The sequence below is a fragment of the Silene latifolia genome, chromosome Y, assembly GCF_048544455.1.
Source record: "Silene latifolia isolate original U9 population chromosome Y, ASM4854445v1, whole genome shotgun sequence".
Taxonomy (NCBI): domain Eukaryota; kingdom Viridiplantae; phylum Streptophyta; class Magnoliopsida; order Caryophyllales; family Caryophyllaceae; genus Silene; species Silene latifolia.
In genome coordinates, this window is record NC_133538.1 from 9,275,552 (window position 1) to 9,296,439 (window position 20,888).

General features: G+C 40.1%; 1 protein-coding gene and 1 long non-coding RNA gene across 2 annotated transcripts in view; both read left to right on the forward strand.

Moving 5' to 3' along the window:
- Positions 1-8,412: 8,412 nt before the first annotated feature.
- On the forward strand, positions 8,413-18,587 carry LOC141627569 (pentatricopeptide repeat-containing protein At4g21190-like; the record flags this gene model as incomplete). The annotated part of the gene is made up of 3 exons (XM_074440808.1): positions 8,413-8,553; positions 15,052-15,264; positions 18,390-18,587. Coding segments are annotated over 3 exons (552 nt in total), but the record flags the coding sequence as incomplete, so codon positions are not given.
- Positions 18,588-19,008: 421 nt separating this feature from the next.
- Positions 19,009-20,888, forward strand: part of LOC141630053 (uncharacterized) — a 108,856-nt gene continuing 106,976 nt past the window's right edge. The window contains exon 1 of the long non-coding RNA XR_012537417.1: positions 19,009-19,079. This is a non-coding gene — a long non-coding RNA (uncharacterized LOC141630053). The remainder of the gene's footprint in view (positions 19,080-20,888) is intronic.

Here is a 20,888-nt window from a genome sequence, read left to right on the forward strand (position 1 = left end):
TCACCATTCTGGGTCTTACGAACCTTGCGATCAAGAATCTCCTTAGGAATCTCGGCGTAGGACAAGGATTCATCAAGCTCGATGTTCTCCATCTCAAGGATATGCGAAGGATCGCTCACATACTTCCGAAGTTGAGATATATGAAAAACATTGTGTACCCTATCCAAAGCTGGTGGCGACGCTAACCTGTAAGCTACCTCGCCTACACGGTCCAAAATCTCATAAAGACCTATAAACTTTTAGCTTAGCTTACCTTTCTTCCCAAACCTCATAACACCTCGCATAGGTGACACTTTAAAAAGGACCTTGTCACCTACCGTAAACTCAATGTCCCTGCGGTGTAAATCGGCATAGCTCTTCTGACGATCTTGAGCTGCTCTCATCTTTTGCCGAATTAACTGGACTTGCTCAACCATATCTTGTACCAGTTGTGGCCCTAAAACCACTGTCTCAGAACTATCATCCCAACAAACTAGACTTCGGCACTTCCGGCCATACAAAGCTTCAAAAGGTGCCATCCCGATGCTCGTATGATAACTGTTATTGTATGAAAACTCGATCAGATCAAGCCTGTCTTCCCAACTGCCCCTAAACTCCATAACACATGCCCTCAACATGTCCTCAAAGGTCTTGATGGTACGTTCTGTCTGACCATCGGTTGCCGGATAAAAGGCTGTACTCATCTTCAAAGTTGTACCCATCAACTCTTGCAGATCTTGCCAAAACTTGGATATGAACCTCGCATCACGATCAGATTCGATATCTTTAGGTATACCAAGTAACCGAACCACATGCCTCCTGTAACCCAATGCCAGCTGCATCTTAGACCAAGTATCTTTCATGGGAACGAAATGGGCTGACTTGGTTAACCGATCAACAATCACCCAAATCATGTTGTTACCTTGCTGTGACGTAGGCAACCCCACAATGAAGTCCATGGATATCGACTCCCACTTCCACTCGGGTACTTCGAAAGACTGTATCTTACCTTGTGGTCTCCTTTGTTCACCCTTGACCCTTTAACAGGTCAAACATCTGGCTACAAACTCAGCTACATCTCTCTTCATGTTTGGCCACCAAAAAGTCTTCTTAAGGTCTTTGTAAAGCTTGTCACCACCCAGGTGAACTGAATAAGGAGTGCAATGAGCCTCCGTCAACATCACTCTCCGCAACTCTGCATCCTCATGAACACACCATCTCCCATCAAAATGAACACTCCCATCTGTATGGGTAGAAAACCTGGAAACCGTTCCACTCTCTACCCTTGACTTCCACTCCTGAATCTTAGGATCAAGCTCTTGCTTACTTTTGATGTTCTCATACAACTCTGGCTCGATCGTCAAATCCCCGATGGTATCTCCCTTTCGTATCATAAAGATCTCCATCCTAGACATCTCATCCCTCAATTTCAGCAAAGACATGGTTGTACATAGCGAATGGACGCTCTTCCTACTCAGTGCATCTGCAACAACATTAGCCTTACCCTCGTGATAGATGATCTCCATATCGTAATCTCCGATCAGCTCCATCCACCGTCTCTGTCGCATGTTAAGCTCCTTCTGAGTGTACATATATTTTAGACTCTTATGATCAGAGAACACCTTAAAAGTTGCTCCATAAAGGTAGTGCCTCCAAATCTTAAGAGCGAAAACAATCGCACCACTCCGAGTCATGAGTAGGGTAGTTCTCCTCATATTGCTTCAGCTGCCTCGAAGCATAAGCTATGACTTTCCCTTCCTGCATCAAAACACAACCCAGACCATTCTTTGAAGCATCGGTATATACCTCAAAGTTCTCACATCCCTCGGGCAAGGCTAGGATAGGGGCTGTGGTCAAGCGTTCCTTTCAGGTCTGAAACACCGTCTCACAACTCGCATCCCAAAAAAATCTGACTTCCTTCCTCATCAAAGATGTCATAGGCCGTGCTATGGTAGAGAAATCTTTCACGAATCTCCTGTAGTAGCCAGCAAGGCCTAAGAAACTCCGAATCTCAGCAACGTTCTTCGGCGATTCCCACTTGGTTACGGCCTCAATCTTACTAGGATGCACAGAGACCCCCTTCTTAGATATCACATGGCCTAGAAAAGCCACCTCCTCTAACCAGAACTCGCACTTAGATAGCTTGGCATATAGTTGATTCTCTCTAAAAGTCTGCAAGACTATCCTCAAGTGCTCCTCATGCTCTTCCTTAGTCATAGAATAGACTAAGATATCGTCGATGAAAACAACCACAAACCTATCCAAGAACGGTGTAAAGATCCGATTCATTAAATCCATAAAAGCTGCTGGTGCATTGGTCAACCCAAAAGGCATCACCACGTACTCGTAATGACCATATCGAGATCGGAACGCTGTCTTAGGAATATCCTCATCTGCTATCCTCAACTGGAGATATCCTGAACTCAAATCAATCTTGGAAAACACACCTGCTCCACTTAGCTGATCAAACAGGTCATCAATCCTAGGCAACGGATACTTGTTCTTCACTGTGACACGATTGAGCTCTCTGTAATTAATGCACAGTCTCATACCCCCATCTTTCTTCTTTACAAAAAGAACTGGGGCTCCCCATGGTGACACACTAGGCCTGATATAACCCTTGCCTAGCAACTCATGTATCTGCTTTTTCAACTCTGCCAACTCTTTAGGTGCCATACGGTAAGGTGCTTTAGATATAGGACATGTTCCTGGTTTAAGCTCCACGCTGAAATCAACATCCCTCTTGGGAGGCAAACTCGGTATCTCCTCAGGAAAAACGTCTTCGAACTCTCGCACCATAGATATCTCAGAAGCTGTCGGCGGCTCTACTCGGTGGTCTCTCACATGACAGAGAATTAAAGGACACTTCTTCCTCAAACATGACTTTAAAGTCATCACAGCTATGAACCTACACTTAGGCTTTTTCACAAACCCTCTATAGGACACCCTAACACCCTTGGGACCCTTTAAGGACACTCTCTTTTACCGACAATCTATCCTGGCATCATACTTACCCAGCCAATCCATCCCGACAATCACGTCGAACCCATCCATAGGAAACTCTAACAGGTCTACTGGTAAATCTACCCCTCCAACTACTATAGATACTCCCTTATACAACTTGAGACACGACACAGACTCTCCCGAAGGTATGAACACGTCATCTTTAACAACCTCAAACTTTCCCAAACCCATAGACACAGCATGACTCTTAGACACAAAAGAGTGTGTAGCCCCTGAATCAAACAAAACAAAGGACGGTACGTTATGAACAAGAAAGGTACCGATAACTACATGAGCATCATCATGTGCTTCCTGCTTGTCCATCATGAAAATCTTCCCACTGTTTTTCTGTCCTCCACCCTGAACTGAAGCATTGGAGGTACTTGGCTTGGCTGCCGAATCCTGGTGGTCTTTGTTATTCTGCGCGCCGATATGATCCACTACCACCGCGGTTGTAAATCGCCCTGTTGCCCCTGTCCACCTCTGTTGCCCCATGAACCTCCCGGTTGGTTACTAGCAAAACTCTGAGTTGGCCCCTGAGAAAAATCCCCTGGCCGAGCTCCTGAACCAGTGTCGGGCTTGTAACTCGTGCATTCCCGTCTTTCGTGGCCTATCCCACCACAGTTGAAGCATGTAAGATTGGAGTTGTCACTCACACTCCGACCTCCATTCTTTCCCCAGCCACGAGATCCTCTCGAGAAACCAGCTCCACCAGAAAAAGCCTTGGCATGGTTGAAGTTCCCTTTCTTGTTGGCCGACCGATTGTTGCTTCCACCGGCACCTTCCTCTTTCCGCAAAGAGTCCTCTCATCGATCTCTCTTGAGAGATCTACCATTCTCTCAGCTTGACCCGCTCTCAGATACACTTCCTTGAGGTTAGTAGCAACCCCGGCTGGCATACGACTCACGATCTTAGCAGATAAACCCCTCTCAAAACGGAGAGCCAAACCTCTCTGTCCTAGCTGCATGTCCTCAATGTAGTGAGATAGCTCCAGGAACCGATGATAGTAGTCCGTGACTGTCTCCTCAGTCATGGTAAAGGAATCAAAGTCGGATCTCATCTTGTACCGGATATGCTCCGGCAAAAACTGCTCCCTCATAGCACTCTTCAACCCAGACCAAGGAATAGCTCCTTCAGCCTGGTAAAAAGCTCTAGCATCTTCCTTGACGTTTTGCCACCAAACTGCAGCTTCACCTCTTAGATAGTACACTACCTACTCGACGATCATGTCTTCAGGGCACTTAACCATTTCCATGAGAGCTTCAATCTCATGGTGCCACTTCTCGAGTAGCTTTGGTTCACCTACCCCATCATATGTGGGAGGGTTGAAGCGAGCAATGATGATGCTGAGCTGAGTAGCATCCATCGACTTCTCATTCCCCTTTCCCACATTTTTGAGAGCTTCAAGGAGAGCCTCTTGTTGCTCAATCATGCGAGCAACCTCGTCAAGAGTCATCTCCAAAGCTTGGATCTGCGCGGGAGTTCTTTTGGGCGGCATTTTGAGCTGACAAGAAATAAGGAAACGTAAGCACAAAAGGCTACGGCTCAAAACGTAACAATCTTCCGCCAAAGGAACACTCGGCCGAGTATACAACCATACTCGGTCGAGTAAAGACTACTCGGTCGAGTATCCTAGATACTCGGTCGAGTATTCAACTCCAGAAGCAAACGTCAAAAACTCAGAAACAACACTCGGTCGAGTAAAACAACACTCGGCCGAGTAGTCACTACTTGGTCGAGTATACGTACTTACTCGGTCGAGTTATCATATACAGTAGCCACTGCTACTCACTGCCAAACAACACTCGGTCGAGTGCTTGGTTACTCGGCCCAGTGCTCCCTACTCGGTGGAGTACCTACCTTGCTCGGCCGAGCAACACTATAGACGGGTATACGGTATAAAGTTCTCTATCATGCTCACTATTCCCACAGCAAACATATAACATCAAGAACTTAAATGCCACGTTATAATCATATCAACATACAATTCATGCATATTCTAAATCCAACATAACAAACATTCACAAACCCGTCACCTACACCATTTCTCCAATCACCGCACTTACAAATTTAAACACATACCCTTTCAACTATCAACTATTACCAACATGCATCTTCACATACATGTACATACAAAACCCAACTCTCATCACACTTCCCCCATGTTACCGGCTCGAGTTAATGAGGGCCAATTTGCGACTCCGGGACGTCTCCCGAGTCTTTGCGGTAGCTATAAACAACTCTCCCCGGGTTCATTTTATTTAGACTCCCTAAGTTCATTAAATTCATTTGTTTAGGTGCCGGAATCTTCGGCTCTGATACCACTTAGTAACACCCCCTCATACCAAGGTGCCTTACCAGGACCACCCTACCATGAAAGTGTGTTAACATCTCGGTTGCCCGAGGTTAGTACATATCAAAAGCGTCTGACCTGAGCACATTTATTAAAGTACTATAAAGTATAAAGTTTACATCAACCATATCCAAAAACTTATTCAACTAAATACAACTCCAATGTCTAACAATAAAAAAAATCAACTAAGACTCAGACGGTGATACTATGACTGGTGATGACAATACTCCCATGACTGTCCCCAAGCTCATCACTAGCAATACCTGTCAAGCCTGCTCACCATCCCCGAATGGATCACCGCAGATTCCACAAACAACAACGGGGTCAGTATTACCCAATCAATATCAGACAAACAAATGAAGTTATCAACTGATCATCGCCCAATCCCAATCTTTCGTTCTCACACTGTAACCGACTACACACCGAAGTGTCTAACCCTGTCAGATTACCCATCGCAACAGGTAATCCTCGCCGCCAGTGGGTGACCGCAGCCGATCCCACCTAGTCCAGCTCCTCAACGAGCGACAAACAATCCATGTCCCTTAATGTGCACATCCCCTCCCGTGGCGGGTTCCACGGAGGGCGAACTAGAGTGTGAAGCCACTCCCGCAAGTGACTCCACCACAATCACAATCACATGACATCACAGCCGTCACAACACTCTCACATCAACATCGTCACAACAATCTCCATACTCCGATGATCAACAGATAACAATAGTCACACAACAAACATGTCTTAACAATGAACAGTAAACTGAGTAGGGAAACCCTACCTTAGCGATCAACAGTAGAATGAACTCGAACAATCAGAAAGGCTCCTCTACGAAGTCTTCTCCTATACAATAATCACATAACACAATTACACATTGCACAACCCCCATATTCCCAATTCCGTAAATGTACACAGTAACCCCAACGAATACGAATAACATAGAAATAGAACTTACCAACAGTAGAATGAGGAATTATACGCAAGAACTCCGAAGATTACACACACAACAATGCTATGGAATGATTAGGAAGTGATTAGGGAGAGATTAGGGTTAACGTAGAAATGATGAAGTTTGAAATGATGTTTAGAAACTGACGCGGGATATAAAAATAATTTTAAACACTCCCTAATCAAACCTTCAAAATAACAGTCGCCAGACCGGATACTCGGTCGAGTAAAGTTATACTCGGCCGAGTATCCTCTACTCGGTCGAGTATTCACTATACTCGGCCGAGTATTCCTCGGCAGAACCAAAACAACCCACGACAACAGCACTACTCGGCCGAGTAGGCTCTACTCGGTCGAGTAGTCACCAAAGAAAATCCGTAGTATTACACTAGTGCCCCCCATGAATAGGGAGGTTTATCTAGAATAGGAGGGAGTATATATTTTGTATAAAACGTATCTTATATACGGAAGTTTATATCGAATATACGGAATTTCGTATAGTTAAAACGGTATACCATATCGTATGCATATAACCAAACCAAACCAAACCGTACCGTATAATTTATTTTTTTCACCCCAACACTACATCAATTAGTAGATTATACAACTGGTTGTATGTAGTTTATATACTACCTTTTCATTGTTGTCGAGTTTTGGTATAAAGTTGTCGAACTTTACTAACAAAATTGTCGAGTTACAATACAAAGTTATTGAGTTTAAGAGGAATAATTATTAAACTCAATAACTTTTTAAATTAGCTCAATAACTTATAAAATAGCTCGACAACTTTGTGTAAAGAACTCAACAACTTTGAGGCGGTTGTACAATGCTAATATACAACTGGTAAGATAGTATTTGTGAACTCTACATAGCATAGGCATGAAATAAAATAGAGATAAAGGCAAAGGGAAAGCGAAGCTCGCAGAAGCATTGAAAGAATACAAAATCTCATTAAAGACGGCACGTATCCGTCACTTTGGAGTGACGGATATCATTTCCTCTCACAAATGACCCAAATAGAGGAGAGAGGAAGCACATGGGGTGCCCCACCTTGTCCCCCTATCCGTTTTGTGAGTGACATTACCCGTCACTTACTCCGACCTGTCTTCAGCAAGACTAACTGAAGAAAGAAAGCCGTCACCGAGGTTAAGTGACAAGAGCACTTAGCATCTACAGTTTCTGATGTTGAAATCAATTGCACTATTCCTACTCCCTCCATTCAACTCCACTTTACATGTTTGCTTTATCACGTTTGCCAACGCGAGTTTTTCGTGGTAAATATCTTTAGCTACGTATTTGCAAAAATTATAAAAGTTATATATTTTTAATGTAATCTTAAAGACGAATCAAATAAGATCCCACATGAATATATTTTAACTTATGTATCGAGAGAAATTTGAAGTTTAATGTCCGCTTGTGAATAGTGTGCAAATGAGAAACCTGCAAAGTGGAGTTGAATGGAGGGAGTAGTAAACTCCATTTTTACGCTTCTTTTTCTTCTTTATTGATTTTATTAATTTTCTATGTTGTAAATCAATCAGAATTTGTTGTTGTTGTTGTTGTTGTTGTTATTGTTGTTGTTGTTGTTGTTTGTGGTTGTTTGTCAGACTCGGACGTCGCGAAATCGAATTGGTGTGATTCGATGCCAATCCCACATATTTTGGTTCACTACTATCGCTAATCCACCTGCACCAACACCAACGCCAACGCCAATGCCAACGCCAAAACGAACACCAACACTAACACCAACATTGATTCGGGTTTTACTCGATTTTCCTATTTTCCTCTTTTATTTTGTTCTGATTTATTCATGTCGTGTTCGAAAGGGAGGTAATTGTTACCGCGGTAGTGGACCTCTAAACAACCTAGTATAGATGTTATTCCAATTTCATTCTTCTTGCTCACTTTAGCAATTTGTGCAGTCCAACAATATAAAGGATCAAAAGTGGGTGCAAACTAGAACGCCGCAATAATAAGAAATGAAATACCCAAACCTGTTGATCACAAGCTTTCCAGAAAATAGAAGACTACCCTTCTCATCAAAACTCTGTGTTTTATATACCACTCTTCCTACTATTCTTTTCCGTCAAACTCATTATGTTTGAGCATATTCAATTTTACTTTAATCACAACTTTTAGAGCCGGGAGATAGTAAAGATGATATCTATGGTGCGCTAGACACTTATGTCGCATGGGAACAGAATTTTCCAATTGCCGCCCTTAAGAATGTTTTGCTTACTCTAGAGAGGGAGCAGCAGTGGCATAGAGTTGTGCAGGTATCGTTTCGTTTCTGAGTGTTGTATTCCTGATTGTATACTCACATTTGCTTGAACTTGATATAAGTTGGAAGACAAATACCCATACCAATTACTATAATTTATGAAGCACTTGTTTGTATTTGTGTTATGAAGTTTAGCTATATCTGCTTCCATTTTCAGAGGTAATGCTGATGCTGTGTAGGTGTGAGAAATCCATGATCATGACGTTTTTGTTTGAATTTCCTGAGAAAGTCTGCCAGCAAAACCGTTTCATATAACTTGCTTCCTTTATCTTGAGAGTATTCCGTATGTTGTCTAGATGCCCTTGTTCTTTCGAGATTTAATTATTTTTTTGTTATGAAAGAAAGTATGTGGCAAGGGAAAGGGAGTAAGGGTTACTACAAAGTTGTCGAGGTAGTTGGTTTGAGATTGTTTCTTACTTCCTTGATTCTACTTTTTTAAAATTTATAATATATTTTTCCTTATCTGACAATCATATCTGGTAGCAGAGCCTTTCATGAGCCTTCCTGATACGCTAATGAGTGATGCAGAGACGGATATTAGCTTGGATGTGCGGGATGTGCAAGGTACAAGCTCGAGAGAACAAGAAACAGGTTCGATGCTCGGTTCGATGGTTGTTGCTAATAACATGGGCAGTGGTGTCAGTATGCTGGTCGTTGGTACTATTGCAGCAGATTATTGTTAGGATTAATTAATTAATTATTATTATGATTTAGGATATAATTATTAGGGTCTAAGAAAAATATTAGGAACTAATAAGAGGCAATTGTGATGCCTGTAGGAGTTTATTAGATGATCAGTTAGAGGTTGGATCAAGTTAGTTGTCCTACTCTTAATAAATTACGTTTAGCGTACTATAAATAGGGAGGTTGTTTTATCTATCAAGTTGGTTCAGAGATTAATAATAAATTCAGAAAACGATCAAAGTTTTGATCAAAATCCCTGACTTGAGAACGTACTTCAAGTGCCGTTCGATACTAAATAGGTCTTTGGTATTGAGCAAACATTGAACCGATTTTTAGGCGAAATTCAATTCAAATATCTGTTACAATTCGTTACCAATTACCGTTGGTTAGTGCGAGACAAACGTCCCGCATTCGTGTTCGTTATTTAACCGTTTTACTTCCGCTCGCGTATCATTAGTGGTATCAGAGCTTCGGCTCTTGATCCTTTATCGGTATGGATTATAGTAATCCCGAGTTTATGAATACCCTTCGTAGGGCATTGGAAAATTTTCATGAGGCCAATCCGCGTTGGCAGCCAAGGCGTGGAAAACCACCACGACCAGTGGACGAATTCAAGATTACAGAGTTGCCCGAGTTTGAAGGAGGCACGGAACCAGAGGATTACCTGGAGTGGGAAAGAAAGATCGAACGTATGTTCGAATTTAAAGATTTGTCTGATGAAAAGAGTTGCAAGTATGCCATATTGAAGTTGAGCAAAAACGCTTCATTATGGTACGAGAACCTGAAATCCGAGCGTGCACGAGAGGGCAAGGAAAAAATCACGTCTTGGGAAACTCTCAAGCGGAAATTGAGGAAGCGATATGTGCCTAAAACACAAAAATTGGAGTTGTATCGTAAGGTGGCATTATTGATGCAAGGAACCAGAAGCATAGCTGAGTACATCGCGGAATTTGAGAAATTAAATTTGATGAGTGAAATTGAGGAACAAGAAGAGCAGAAGATGGCTCGCTTCTGTCGGGGATTGAACCAAAACATAGCAAAGGTTGTTGACCTACAATAGTATGTTTCGTTTGATATGCTATGTAATCTGTGTTTGAAGGTAGAGGGACAACAAAAGGTTAATCGTTCATCGGTTAAGAACTATTCCAAGCCTTCAACTTGGTCCAAACCCGAGGCTCCCAAGGCAACAGGTGCTAGTTCGAGCACACCCTCGAAACCAGCTACCTTACAAACCAGTCCCACTGACGGTAAGCAAATTATCGATCCAAAGGAGCGTAACTTGTCTAAGGTACGTTGTTTCAAATGTCAGGGATTTGGACACTTACAAAGTTCCTGTCCCAATAAAAGAAACATAACTCTGAGGGAGGTCATGGCAATTAGGGACAAGCTTTATGATACATGCATTGAAGATAAGGGTTTGTTTGTCACAGGAGATGAAGAAAAAGAAATTGAGGAAGAGGAGTTCGTTACGTATGACGCACCTATCTATGACACAACTCTAGTTTTATGCCGCACTTTGCAAGCTTTGAATGAACCCATAAAGAACGAACAGAGGGCCCAAATTTTCCATACAAAGTGCCAGATTGGAGACAAATGGTGCAGTGTCATTATCGACAGGGGGAAGTTGTACTAATGTCGCATCTTCCGATCTGGTAAGTAAATTAGCATTAAAAACTACAGCCCATCCCAGACCGTATGACCTGCATTGGCTTGACGATGGAAATAAGGTAAAAGTTACAAGGCAAGCTCAGGTGGATTTTTCTATGGGGCCTTATCAGGACGAAGTAATTTGTGACGTAATTCCCATGGATGCATGTCACATCTTGTTGGGTCGACCTTCGCAATTTGACCGAGATGTGGTTCACAAGGGAAGGAGCAATGAATATGTTTTATTGTCAAAGGGCAGGAATGTCGTTCTTAAACCTATGTCGCCCGAAGCTATCCGGAAAATGCAATCTGTCAAAGGGAAAAGGCCAAACCTTTCTATATTTGCTAGTAGGCGTGAGGTTGAGCAGCACTTAAATAGTGGGGAGCAATTATTTATATTAATTGCCAAAGGGCAGGCACATGCACAAGGGAAGTTAGAAGTGGATGAACGATTGAAGGGGCTGTTAAAGGAATTTGCGGATGTATTTCCAGATGACTTGCCGCCAGATTTACCTCCTTTTTGTGGTATCGAACATCAGATTGATTTAGTTCCTGGCGCCCCGATACCCAACAAAGCAGCTTATCGTAGTAATCCGGAGGAAACTAAGGAAATACAACGACAAATAGAGGAACTGATGGAGCGGGGTTATATCCAGGAAAGTTTAAGTCCGCGCGCGGTTCCAACCTTGTTGGTTCCAAAGAAAGACGGATCATAGAGAATGTGTATAGACAGCCGCGCGGTGAACAACATTACAATTAAATACCGGTTTCCGATTCCCAGGTTAGATGACATGCTCGATGAACTATATGGCTCTGTTATATTTTCCAAAATAGATTTGAGGAGTGGATATCATCAAATTCGGATGCGGGAAGGGGATGAGTGGAAAACGGCATTTAAAACAAAACATGGTCTGTATGAGTGGTTAGTTATGCCTTTTGGTCTTACTAACGCCCCAAGTACTTTTATGCGATTAATGAATGAGGTGTTGAAGCCGTTTCTTGGTCATTTTGTGGTTGTATATTTGGATGATATTTTAATATACAGTAAAAGCATTGAAGATCACTTGACCCATCTCAGGCGGGTGTTTGAAAGGCTTAGAGACCAGAAACTGTACGGTAAAATCGAGAAATGCTCATTCATGGTGGATGAGGTCGTATTTCTAGGCTATGTTGTGTCCAAAGAAGGAGTGTCAGTGGATCACTCTAAGGTAGAAGCAATCCGGTCTTGGCCCACACCACAATCCGTCACGGCGGTACGTTCTTTTCATGGTTTAGCGTCTTTCTATCGTCGCTTTATTAGGGATTTCAGTTCCGTTATGTTTCCTATCACGGAATGCTTGAAGAAGGGTCCATTTAATTGGTCTAAGGAAGCAGCTGAAGCGTTCAAATTAATCAAGCAGAAATTATGTGAAGCTTCGATTCTTGCCTTGCCCAATTTTTCTATGCCATTCGAGGTCGAGTGTGATGCAAGTGGGGTCGGTATTGGGGCAGTTTTGTTGCAATCAGGTCGTCCCATAGCATTTTTCTCAGAAAAATTAGGAGGAGCGAGGTGCAATTACTCCACTTACGATAAGGAATTTTATGCGATTGTTCGAGCTCTTGATCATTGGAGTCATTATCTCCGTCCTAACCATTTTATTTTGCACTCGGATCACGAATCATTGAAGTACATCCATGGGCAACAGAAGCTAAATCCGCGTCATGCCAAATGGGTCGAATTTCTCCAGTCTTTTAATTTTTCATCAAAATATAAGGCGGGAAAGAGTAATGTGGTCGCCGACGCTTTAACAAGGCGCTATTCGCTGATCACTGTGTTGGGAATTCGATTGTTAGGATTTGAAGTGTTAAAAAATTATTACGCTGATGACGGTGATTTCGGGGAAATTTATGCAGCTTGTAAGACAGGTACCAAGCAGGATTTTGTGCTGCAAGATGGATATTTGTTCAAGGGTAATAAGCTTTGTGTTCCTAAACATCCTGTGCGTGAGCTGTTGGTCCGGGAAGCACACGGTGGGGGACTTGCGGGGCACTTCGGAGTTCAGAAAACTTTAGAAGTATTGCGAGAGCATTTTTATTGGCCGCGAATGCAAGGGAATATCCAGACGATAGTGAGTCGATGCGTTACGTGTCACCTTGCAAAGAGTATTTTTAGGCCAGGCGAATATACACCGCTGCCCGTACCTACCCGTCCTTGGGAAGATGTGTCAATGGACTTTATAATTGCTTTACCCCGCACACAACGGGGCAAGGACGCAATTATGGTAGTGGTAGACCGTTTTTCCAAAATGGCTCACTTTTTAGCTTGCCACAAGACCGATGATGCTAGTAATGTCGCAGATTTATACTATCGGGAAATTGTGAGGTTACACGGAATTCCAAAGATAATAGTGTCAGATCGAGATGTTAAATTTTTGAGCTATTTCTGGAATACGCTTTGGAGGAAGGTGGGCACGAAATTGTTGTTTAGTACGTCACACCATCCTCAAACAGACGGTTAGACGGAAGTAACCAATCGTATCTTGGGAACGATCTTGCGGGGACTGGTTAACAAAGCACAAAAGGACTGGGATCAGAAGCTCGCACACGCCGAATTTACATACAATAGGTCGCCTACATTTGCTACTGGTCGTTCTCCGTTTGAGGTTGTGTATGGCATAAACCCATATTTGCCGATTGATTTATTGCCTATGCCACGTGAGGAACTGGTGCATGATGATGCAGAAGCTAAGTTGCAAGCCATGAGACGATTACATGATCAGGTGAAAGCTCGTATAGAAAAGGTGAAAGAAGCATATAAACGACGTGCTAATCGACATCGCAGACCACGCATTTTTGCCCCAGGTGATTTAGTTTGGTTACATTTAGGAGGTGAACGTTTTCAAAGCAAGAGGAAAAATAAACTAATGCCAAGAGCAAAGGGTCCTTATAAAGTGATAAACCGAGTCAATGACAACGCTTATAAGATCGAACTTCCGGGGGACTATGGAGTTCACGCTACTTTTAATGTTGGGGACTTGGCGCCATACTTGGATGATGATGGCATATCGGAATTGAGGTCAATTCCGTTCAAAGGAGGAGAGGATGATACGCTAATGAGTGATGCAGAGACGGATATTAGCTTGGATGTGCGAGATGTGCAAGGTACAAGCTCGAGAGAACAAGAAACAGGTTCGATGCTCGGTTCGATGGTTGTTGCTAGTAACATGGGCAGTGGTGTCAGCATGCTGGTCGTTGGTACTATTGCAGCAGATTATTGTTAGGATTAATTAATTAATTATTATTATGATTTAGGATATAATTATTAGGGTCTAAGATAAATATTAGGAACTAATAAGAGGCAATTGTGATGCCTGTAGGAGTTTAATAGATGATCAGTTAGAGGTTGGGTCAAGTTAGTTGTCCTACTCTTAATAATTACGTTTAGACTATAAATAGGGAGGTTGTTTTATCTATCAAGTTGGTTCACAGATTAATAATAAATTCAGAAAACGATCAAAGTTTTGATCAAAACCCCTGACTTGAGAACGTACTTCAAGTCCCGTTCGATACTAAATAGGTCTTTGGTATTGAGCAAACATTGAACCGATTTTTAGGCGAAATTCGATTCAAATATCTGTTACAATTCGTTACCAATTACCGTTGGTTAGTGCGAGACAAACATCCCGCATTCGTGTTCGTTATTTAACCGTTTTATTTCCGCTCGCGTATCACTTCCACTTTAATTTTTGAATTATAGCATGCATTATGTATGAATCCGGTGCTCTTAATGCGGTTCCATTTCCCTTCATTTTGTTATTTCTGGCTAAATAATAATCTGAAGGATGAGGTATCTCTTCTTTCATCTGGCGTTTTTGTTTCACATCATTAATAGGGAGGATCTTTGTGCTAAGGAGCCAACTTTCAAATTATTACTTCCATTGTACTCCAAAGTCAAAGAATTGCGAATCTTTGGCTTAAATGCTTAATATTTAAACCAGAGCTTTTGACTGTGGGTCGTCCAAAAAGTCGAAAACCTTTGTGGCTAAGGTCGTTGACTAACTTGACTCACTGCCATAGGTGTAATCATTGAGGCACAGCATAATGTTGCTTGTGTATGTTGTTGTTGTTGATGCATGCCATTGGTTTGACACATATCTCACGAGGCCAGTTTCTGGTTTTGAAGGTTATAAAATGGATGTTAAGTAAAGGTCAAGGCAACACCATGGGAACATACCAGCAGCTTATACTGGCTTTAGACAAGGATCACAGAGCCGATGAAGCTCATAATTTTTGGATGAAAAATATGGGTAATGATCTGCATTCAGTACCATGGCAAGCTTGCCATCTCATGATTTCTGTTTATTTGCGAAACGCTATGTTGGACCATATTGTCAAGGTAATTTCCCTCCTTCCACACCATTTCATTAAGCTGCCGGTTTAGATTTTTCCTGCTGATCTGTTTTCATTCATTTTCGTTATTTAGTATGGGCCATTTCTAGTTTCCATTTCCAATGGAGCCAAATAATCACTATTCTTTGGTTCAAATTACTATAGAATGAAGCAAAAAGGTTTACTACATTGGTTGCGTTTCTATTTGTTGTGATGTAAGAGGCATTCGATGCTAATCTAAATACAATTTTATCATGGGTCATTTAGAACAATTTCTCTTTGTTGTTATACACAAGAGTAAGGTTGCATATGTTCGACCTCCCTTGATCTTGTCATTTGCAGGAGCTCTTGAAGCATAGAGTAATGGTGTCTTACCAGTATGGGCCATGTTTGTTATGTAATGTTGGAATATTTCATATACAAGCAAATTTCACCACTTGGTATTGATGCTTAGGGGGATTGGTATGAAACATTTTATAGAGATGTCTACTAAGTTCAGGTTGTTGTTGTAGTGTGTTTATTGTCTTCATAGACTTATCGATTTCATTTTTGGGCTGATTGCAGCATGTTTATGTTGATTCTCCATGTCTGTATTCTTCATTGTGTTCCTTATATAGTAGATCTTCTCACTAGTCACTAGTACGCTCTCTCATTTCCCTAAATCACTAACTTTTGTGTCACCTCATACAAGTTGAAAAGATAGCTAATTCTATCATGGGTTTGAGTCTTTGAAATCAAGAAGTTAACTATGATCACCTACGGATCAGAAATGAGTCAAATGACTTCTTTACATCATTAGAAGAGTTCATTTGGCCCATCTAATACTTCACGAAGGGGAGACAAAGAAGTTAGTGAAAATAGGAACCTTTATTCACTTTCTGAATTCTGCCTGATAACCCGCTTGAAGGGCGCCAGGACTCTGCAATGTTATGAACAAGTTCCAGTGCATCAGTTACTACTTACTAGGGGGCTGGCAGAAACCACACTTCTCTGGAAACTCATCTGTTGCTGTTGCAAACATCCAAAAGTTTTCTTAAAATCTCTCTCTTTTTGTTTTTCCTCGAGTAAAATTATTTTTGAATGAAACTGAAGATTGTTTGTAATTCCATCACATTTATTCTTATGGTCACCAGCATGTGTTATGTTCATAATATAATGTTTTCTCGTGTTATGAAATCATCTCGTTTCATATAACTATATTTACTAATTTCCATCGTCCCAAGACCAGTGATCATTATTACAATTTGTTTGTCCCATATTCATTGGTGACTTGTTATAGTAGGTTATTGCAATTATAATCTAGCTATATCACCATCTATCAATAACATCAATTGGAAGGGGCAGACAAGAGTACCATTTCACCTGGGGTGAAGATGGGTATCAAGGGTTGGCTAGTTCCACTCATTTAATGAAAACTGGACCTCAATGGAACTGTTAATCGTTTTGGGATGAAGAGACTGATGCTTAGCTTTGAGTTTTGAAGAGTTTTGACTATCTTTGACTTGAAGTCCATTTTTGGAGTCAATGATTAAGAACTTTAGTGCCTGGAATATAGTGGACTGAATCAAAATGTCTCTACGAACCCTTTGTCCATCCTTTAATGAAGTAGCACATGGTCGTCCAGTCGTCCCATTTTTCAATTAACAGGGTCACTTGGAAATAATATCTTTGCTGTTACAAGTGAAAAACCCTGTACATCCAACCCCTCTTACCCCGCTATTTGTGGGAGCCTCTCCAGGCATTGGGGTAATGATGTCAAAGTTTACTTATCATGGTTTAAGTCTTTTTTTGTATGTATTTCTTTTATTCTTCTTTTATTTCCCCTCCATTTCCAGTGGTTTTCCGTGGAAAGATTATGCAAGTTTGAGTTTCCACTTTTGAAAACATGGGCTTGAGACTTGAGTAGATCCTATATTTTTCATAAGTTATATCATTCTTATATGACTAGTGTAGATCCCGAGATCCCGCACATTTGCGGTATATATAGAGGTTTTGTTTTTAGTTATTATTTAAATATTTTAAATTGATACGTCATTAATTTGTCACATACCCCATTGTATTTCGATATAAGGAAAAAATGAACTATGAACTAATCAAGATAATTTAGTAAAGTTATAAAATATATTTAATGATTTTTTTTCTTTAACATAAAACGAATGATTACAAATAATAATTTTTCTCAAATTATGTTAATGATTTTTTTTTTTAACGAAGCTAATAATATCAGTTTAATGTTTTAGTTTGTTTTATACAATATGTGTCAAGTCATTCTCTAATATACTCCCTCCAATTCTATGTATTCTTCCCATTGTTTATGTGCACGGGAATTAAGGAGAGTAATAAAATAAGAGTAAAAAGTTGGGTGGGTTTAATAATTGGAGAGAAAGATGAATAATTATGAGTTAAATAAGGAATGGTGGGGCCAAAACTTTAAGAAAAGTAATAAAATAGGAGTAAAAGTGTTGGGTGGGGTTTGGTGATAGGAGAGAGAAATGAATATAATAAGAGTAAAAGTTTCCAAAATAAGAAATGGGAAGAAAATCTGAATAATCCGTTTTAGGAAATAGGGAAGAATACATAGAATAGGAGGGAGTATAATAATACATAATAAAAATTTATAAATTTACAGTTTATAAAATTATAGTGAATTTATCTTATTTTAATTAAAATATTAAAATTTAGATTTTAAAGAAAATATTATTTTTTGATTAAAAGATTATTATATACTTCCTCCATTCAACTCCACTCTACCACTTTTAATTTTCTACACTATTCACAAATAAACATTCAATTTTAATTTTCGCTTAATACATAAGTGAAAATATATTCATGTGGGATCTTGTTTGATTCATCTTTACGAGTACATTAAAAATATCTTAACTTTTATAATTTTTGTAAATACGTAGCTAACGATATTTACCGCGTAAAACACGTGTTGGCAAACGTGATAAAATAAAGTGGTAGAATGGAGTTGAATGGAGGAAGTATTGATGAAATGATAATAATTTAAAGAAAGAAGTATTTTTGTTTCCTTATTTAACTTGATGCCTTTTAAAGGAAAAATTTTGGAAGTTTTATTCTCTTAGTATATAGGGGGACGCTTGTTTAACGTTCCTAATCTCTACTTTGCAGCTTTTTAAGCGCCTTGAGGCTTTTGGTCGTAAGCCCCCTGATAAGTCAATAGTGCATAAGGTTGTTGATGCATATGATTTGCTGGACTTGAAAAAAGACAAAGAAAGGTTGTTGGAAAAGTATGATGCTCTATTGAAAGAGTCCATTTTTGAAATAATGGTCAAAAATAATATATTTGTTGTTTTGGGTCGGTTTTGAAAATATTTGTCAAAATGGTGTCCACGTAGGTTCGGGATTTCTAGGCCTGAAACACGCCACTACTAATGGCATGTTTTGTGAAGGAAACACGCCATTAGCAGTGGCGTGTCTTTACAACAATTTTTTCCTCAACTGACTGAACTTAAGAATAAAAAAAAAACAAAATTCACATAAGACACGCCATAGGGGGTGGTGTGTTTCCCCTCCGACACCCGCCTTTCCCAATGGCGTGTTTGTTTTAGTCCATTTTTTAATGAAGTTTCTTTCCCTACTCATTATAAACACGTCATTGGTAGTTGCGTGTTTTAGGTCCAGGAATCCCGAGCCTACGTGGACACCATTTTGACAAATATTTTCAAAACCGACTCAAAACAACAAATATTTTATTTTTGACCATTATTTCAAAAATAGATTCCTATTAAAAAACAAAAGAAAGTGACAACTCTGACAAGAAACCCAAGAAAGTGAAATCCAGAATGCATACACTATCAGGTAACACAAATTCTCATTGAAGACATGACATATCCGTCACAAACTTGTGACGGATACCATTTTACCTCACAATATATCCACTTTTTCTCTCTCTGCAACACTATTTATGTGGTCCTCTTTCTCCACTAACCCATTTTGTTACCATTTTATCTCACAAAATATCCGTCACAAATGGTAACCCGTCACAAGGGAGACCAATTGATCAGGTAATGGCTCTTGTCCTTGGAAAATAACTGTTTAGTGATACTTTGTTTATCGGAAAAGTGGATATTGCCATGCACAAGGACTTGTATATATATGTCCCATGATAATACTCGTATTAGTGTGCCTTTATTGCCAAGGGTAATGCCGTAATGGTATATGGTCTGCAGTCTGCACCACATAAGTATTAGTATAGGCGTATAGCCACAAGAATGTGCCCTACTCTAGGACTGTCCATAATTCGGCCGAGGCTAGGACAGGACGGTTCAAACTGACCCGGATCTACCTCATCTCGGTCCGGTCTTTTGATTTGGAATTTATTGAGGTTTGCTCTCCGGTCTGTACTGGTCCAAAAACTCAAAATAGTTTCTCTCTGTTAGAACACACTTGGTTGATGATGCCAAGTTTCATTATGATTTAATCGTTTGCCTCTTAGTTTAATGCTTAGCAAATTGAAGCATCCAATGATAGATCAAAGAAGTTCAAAGATGATCAGGATGAAGAACAAGTCAAGCATGCCCATAGTCTAGAACAAATGTTGTAAACGAGGTAGTTCAACATATTCTTTTTTACGCATAAGTTATGGCAAAACCGTGCAACAGTTCCTGTGACTGTTGCACCATGGTTTTTGGTACTAACGAATGGAGAAATTTTCGGGAAAATTCACAAGTGTTTGAAATTCTTTAAAAAGTTTTTCTATATTCAAGAGGAACATTATTTCAAAACTGAAGAACAAAAAGAACAAAAAGAATATGCTTGCACAATAATTTAAAAGATGTCAATCCCATTTGTGCAAGTTGTTTTTCATGCTAAAAATGGGTCTTATGCTTTTTCCATTTGTGGCAAAATTGTGAGTTCCCATATTTTATGGAAAACACTCCTTCTCTTTGGAAAAACACAGCCACCTTGAGCCTCTCAAACCTGATTGTTCTTTTATATTTTTTAAATGAAAATGCATACTACAAACTTGTGGATATTAGATTAATGTAGTGTTAAGATCCTTCTCTTACACACTACCTTTCTCTATAAATAGCCACTTCATTTTTCATTTATTGCAAGACTTTGAAAGAGCATTCATTGAAAATACTTTGCAAATCTTTTCAGCATTAAAAGCTTTATTCTTCAATCATTTGCAAAACCGTTTTCTGTTTTTCAAAAGTCTTCAATTGTTTTTCAAAGCTGTAAAATCTCCAAGTATCAGTTTGCTTAACTGTTGCATAAACGAATATGTTCAATGATTCTCGTGTTTAGGTCTTAATTGTAATCTCCATGTTCTTAAGTGAACCACTAAGATTCTGACTCTGTAAACCGTTGAGATAGAACCTTAAGTCTTGAAGCGGAGTAACTTTGAGCAAGAGAAAGTCTTGAAGCGGAGTAGCTTTAAGAAATTGCAACCGGAGTAGGTTGGCGAGTTGTTTTCATTGTAATGGTTTAGTTAAGTTTGAATAAATTTCTAAACAAGCAATAAAATAACGGTTGGACGTAGGCTCTGGAGTAGGAGCTGAACCAATTTTTAAACATCGTCTTGTTTTTTTATTTACTTTCACGTTCTCTTATCATTCTTCTTTTACACGTTAATCTCACTCTCAGTACTGTGCAATAGTCTCT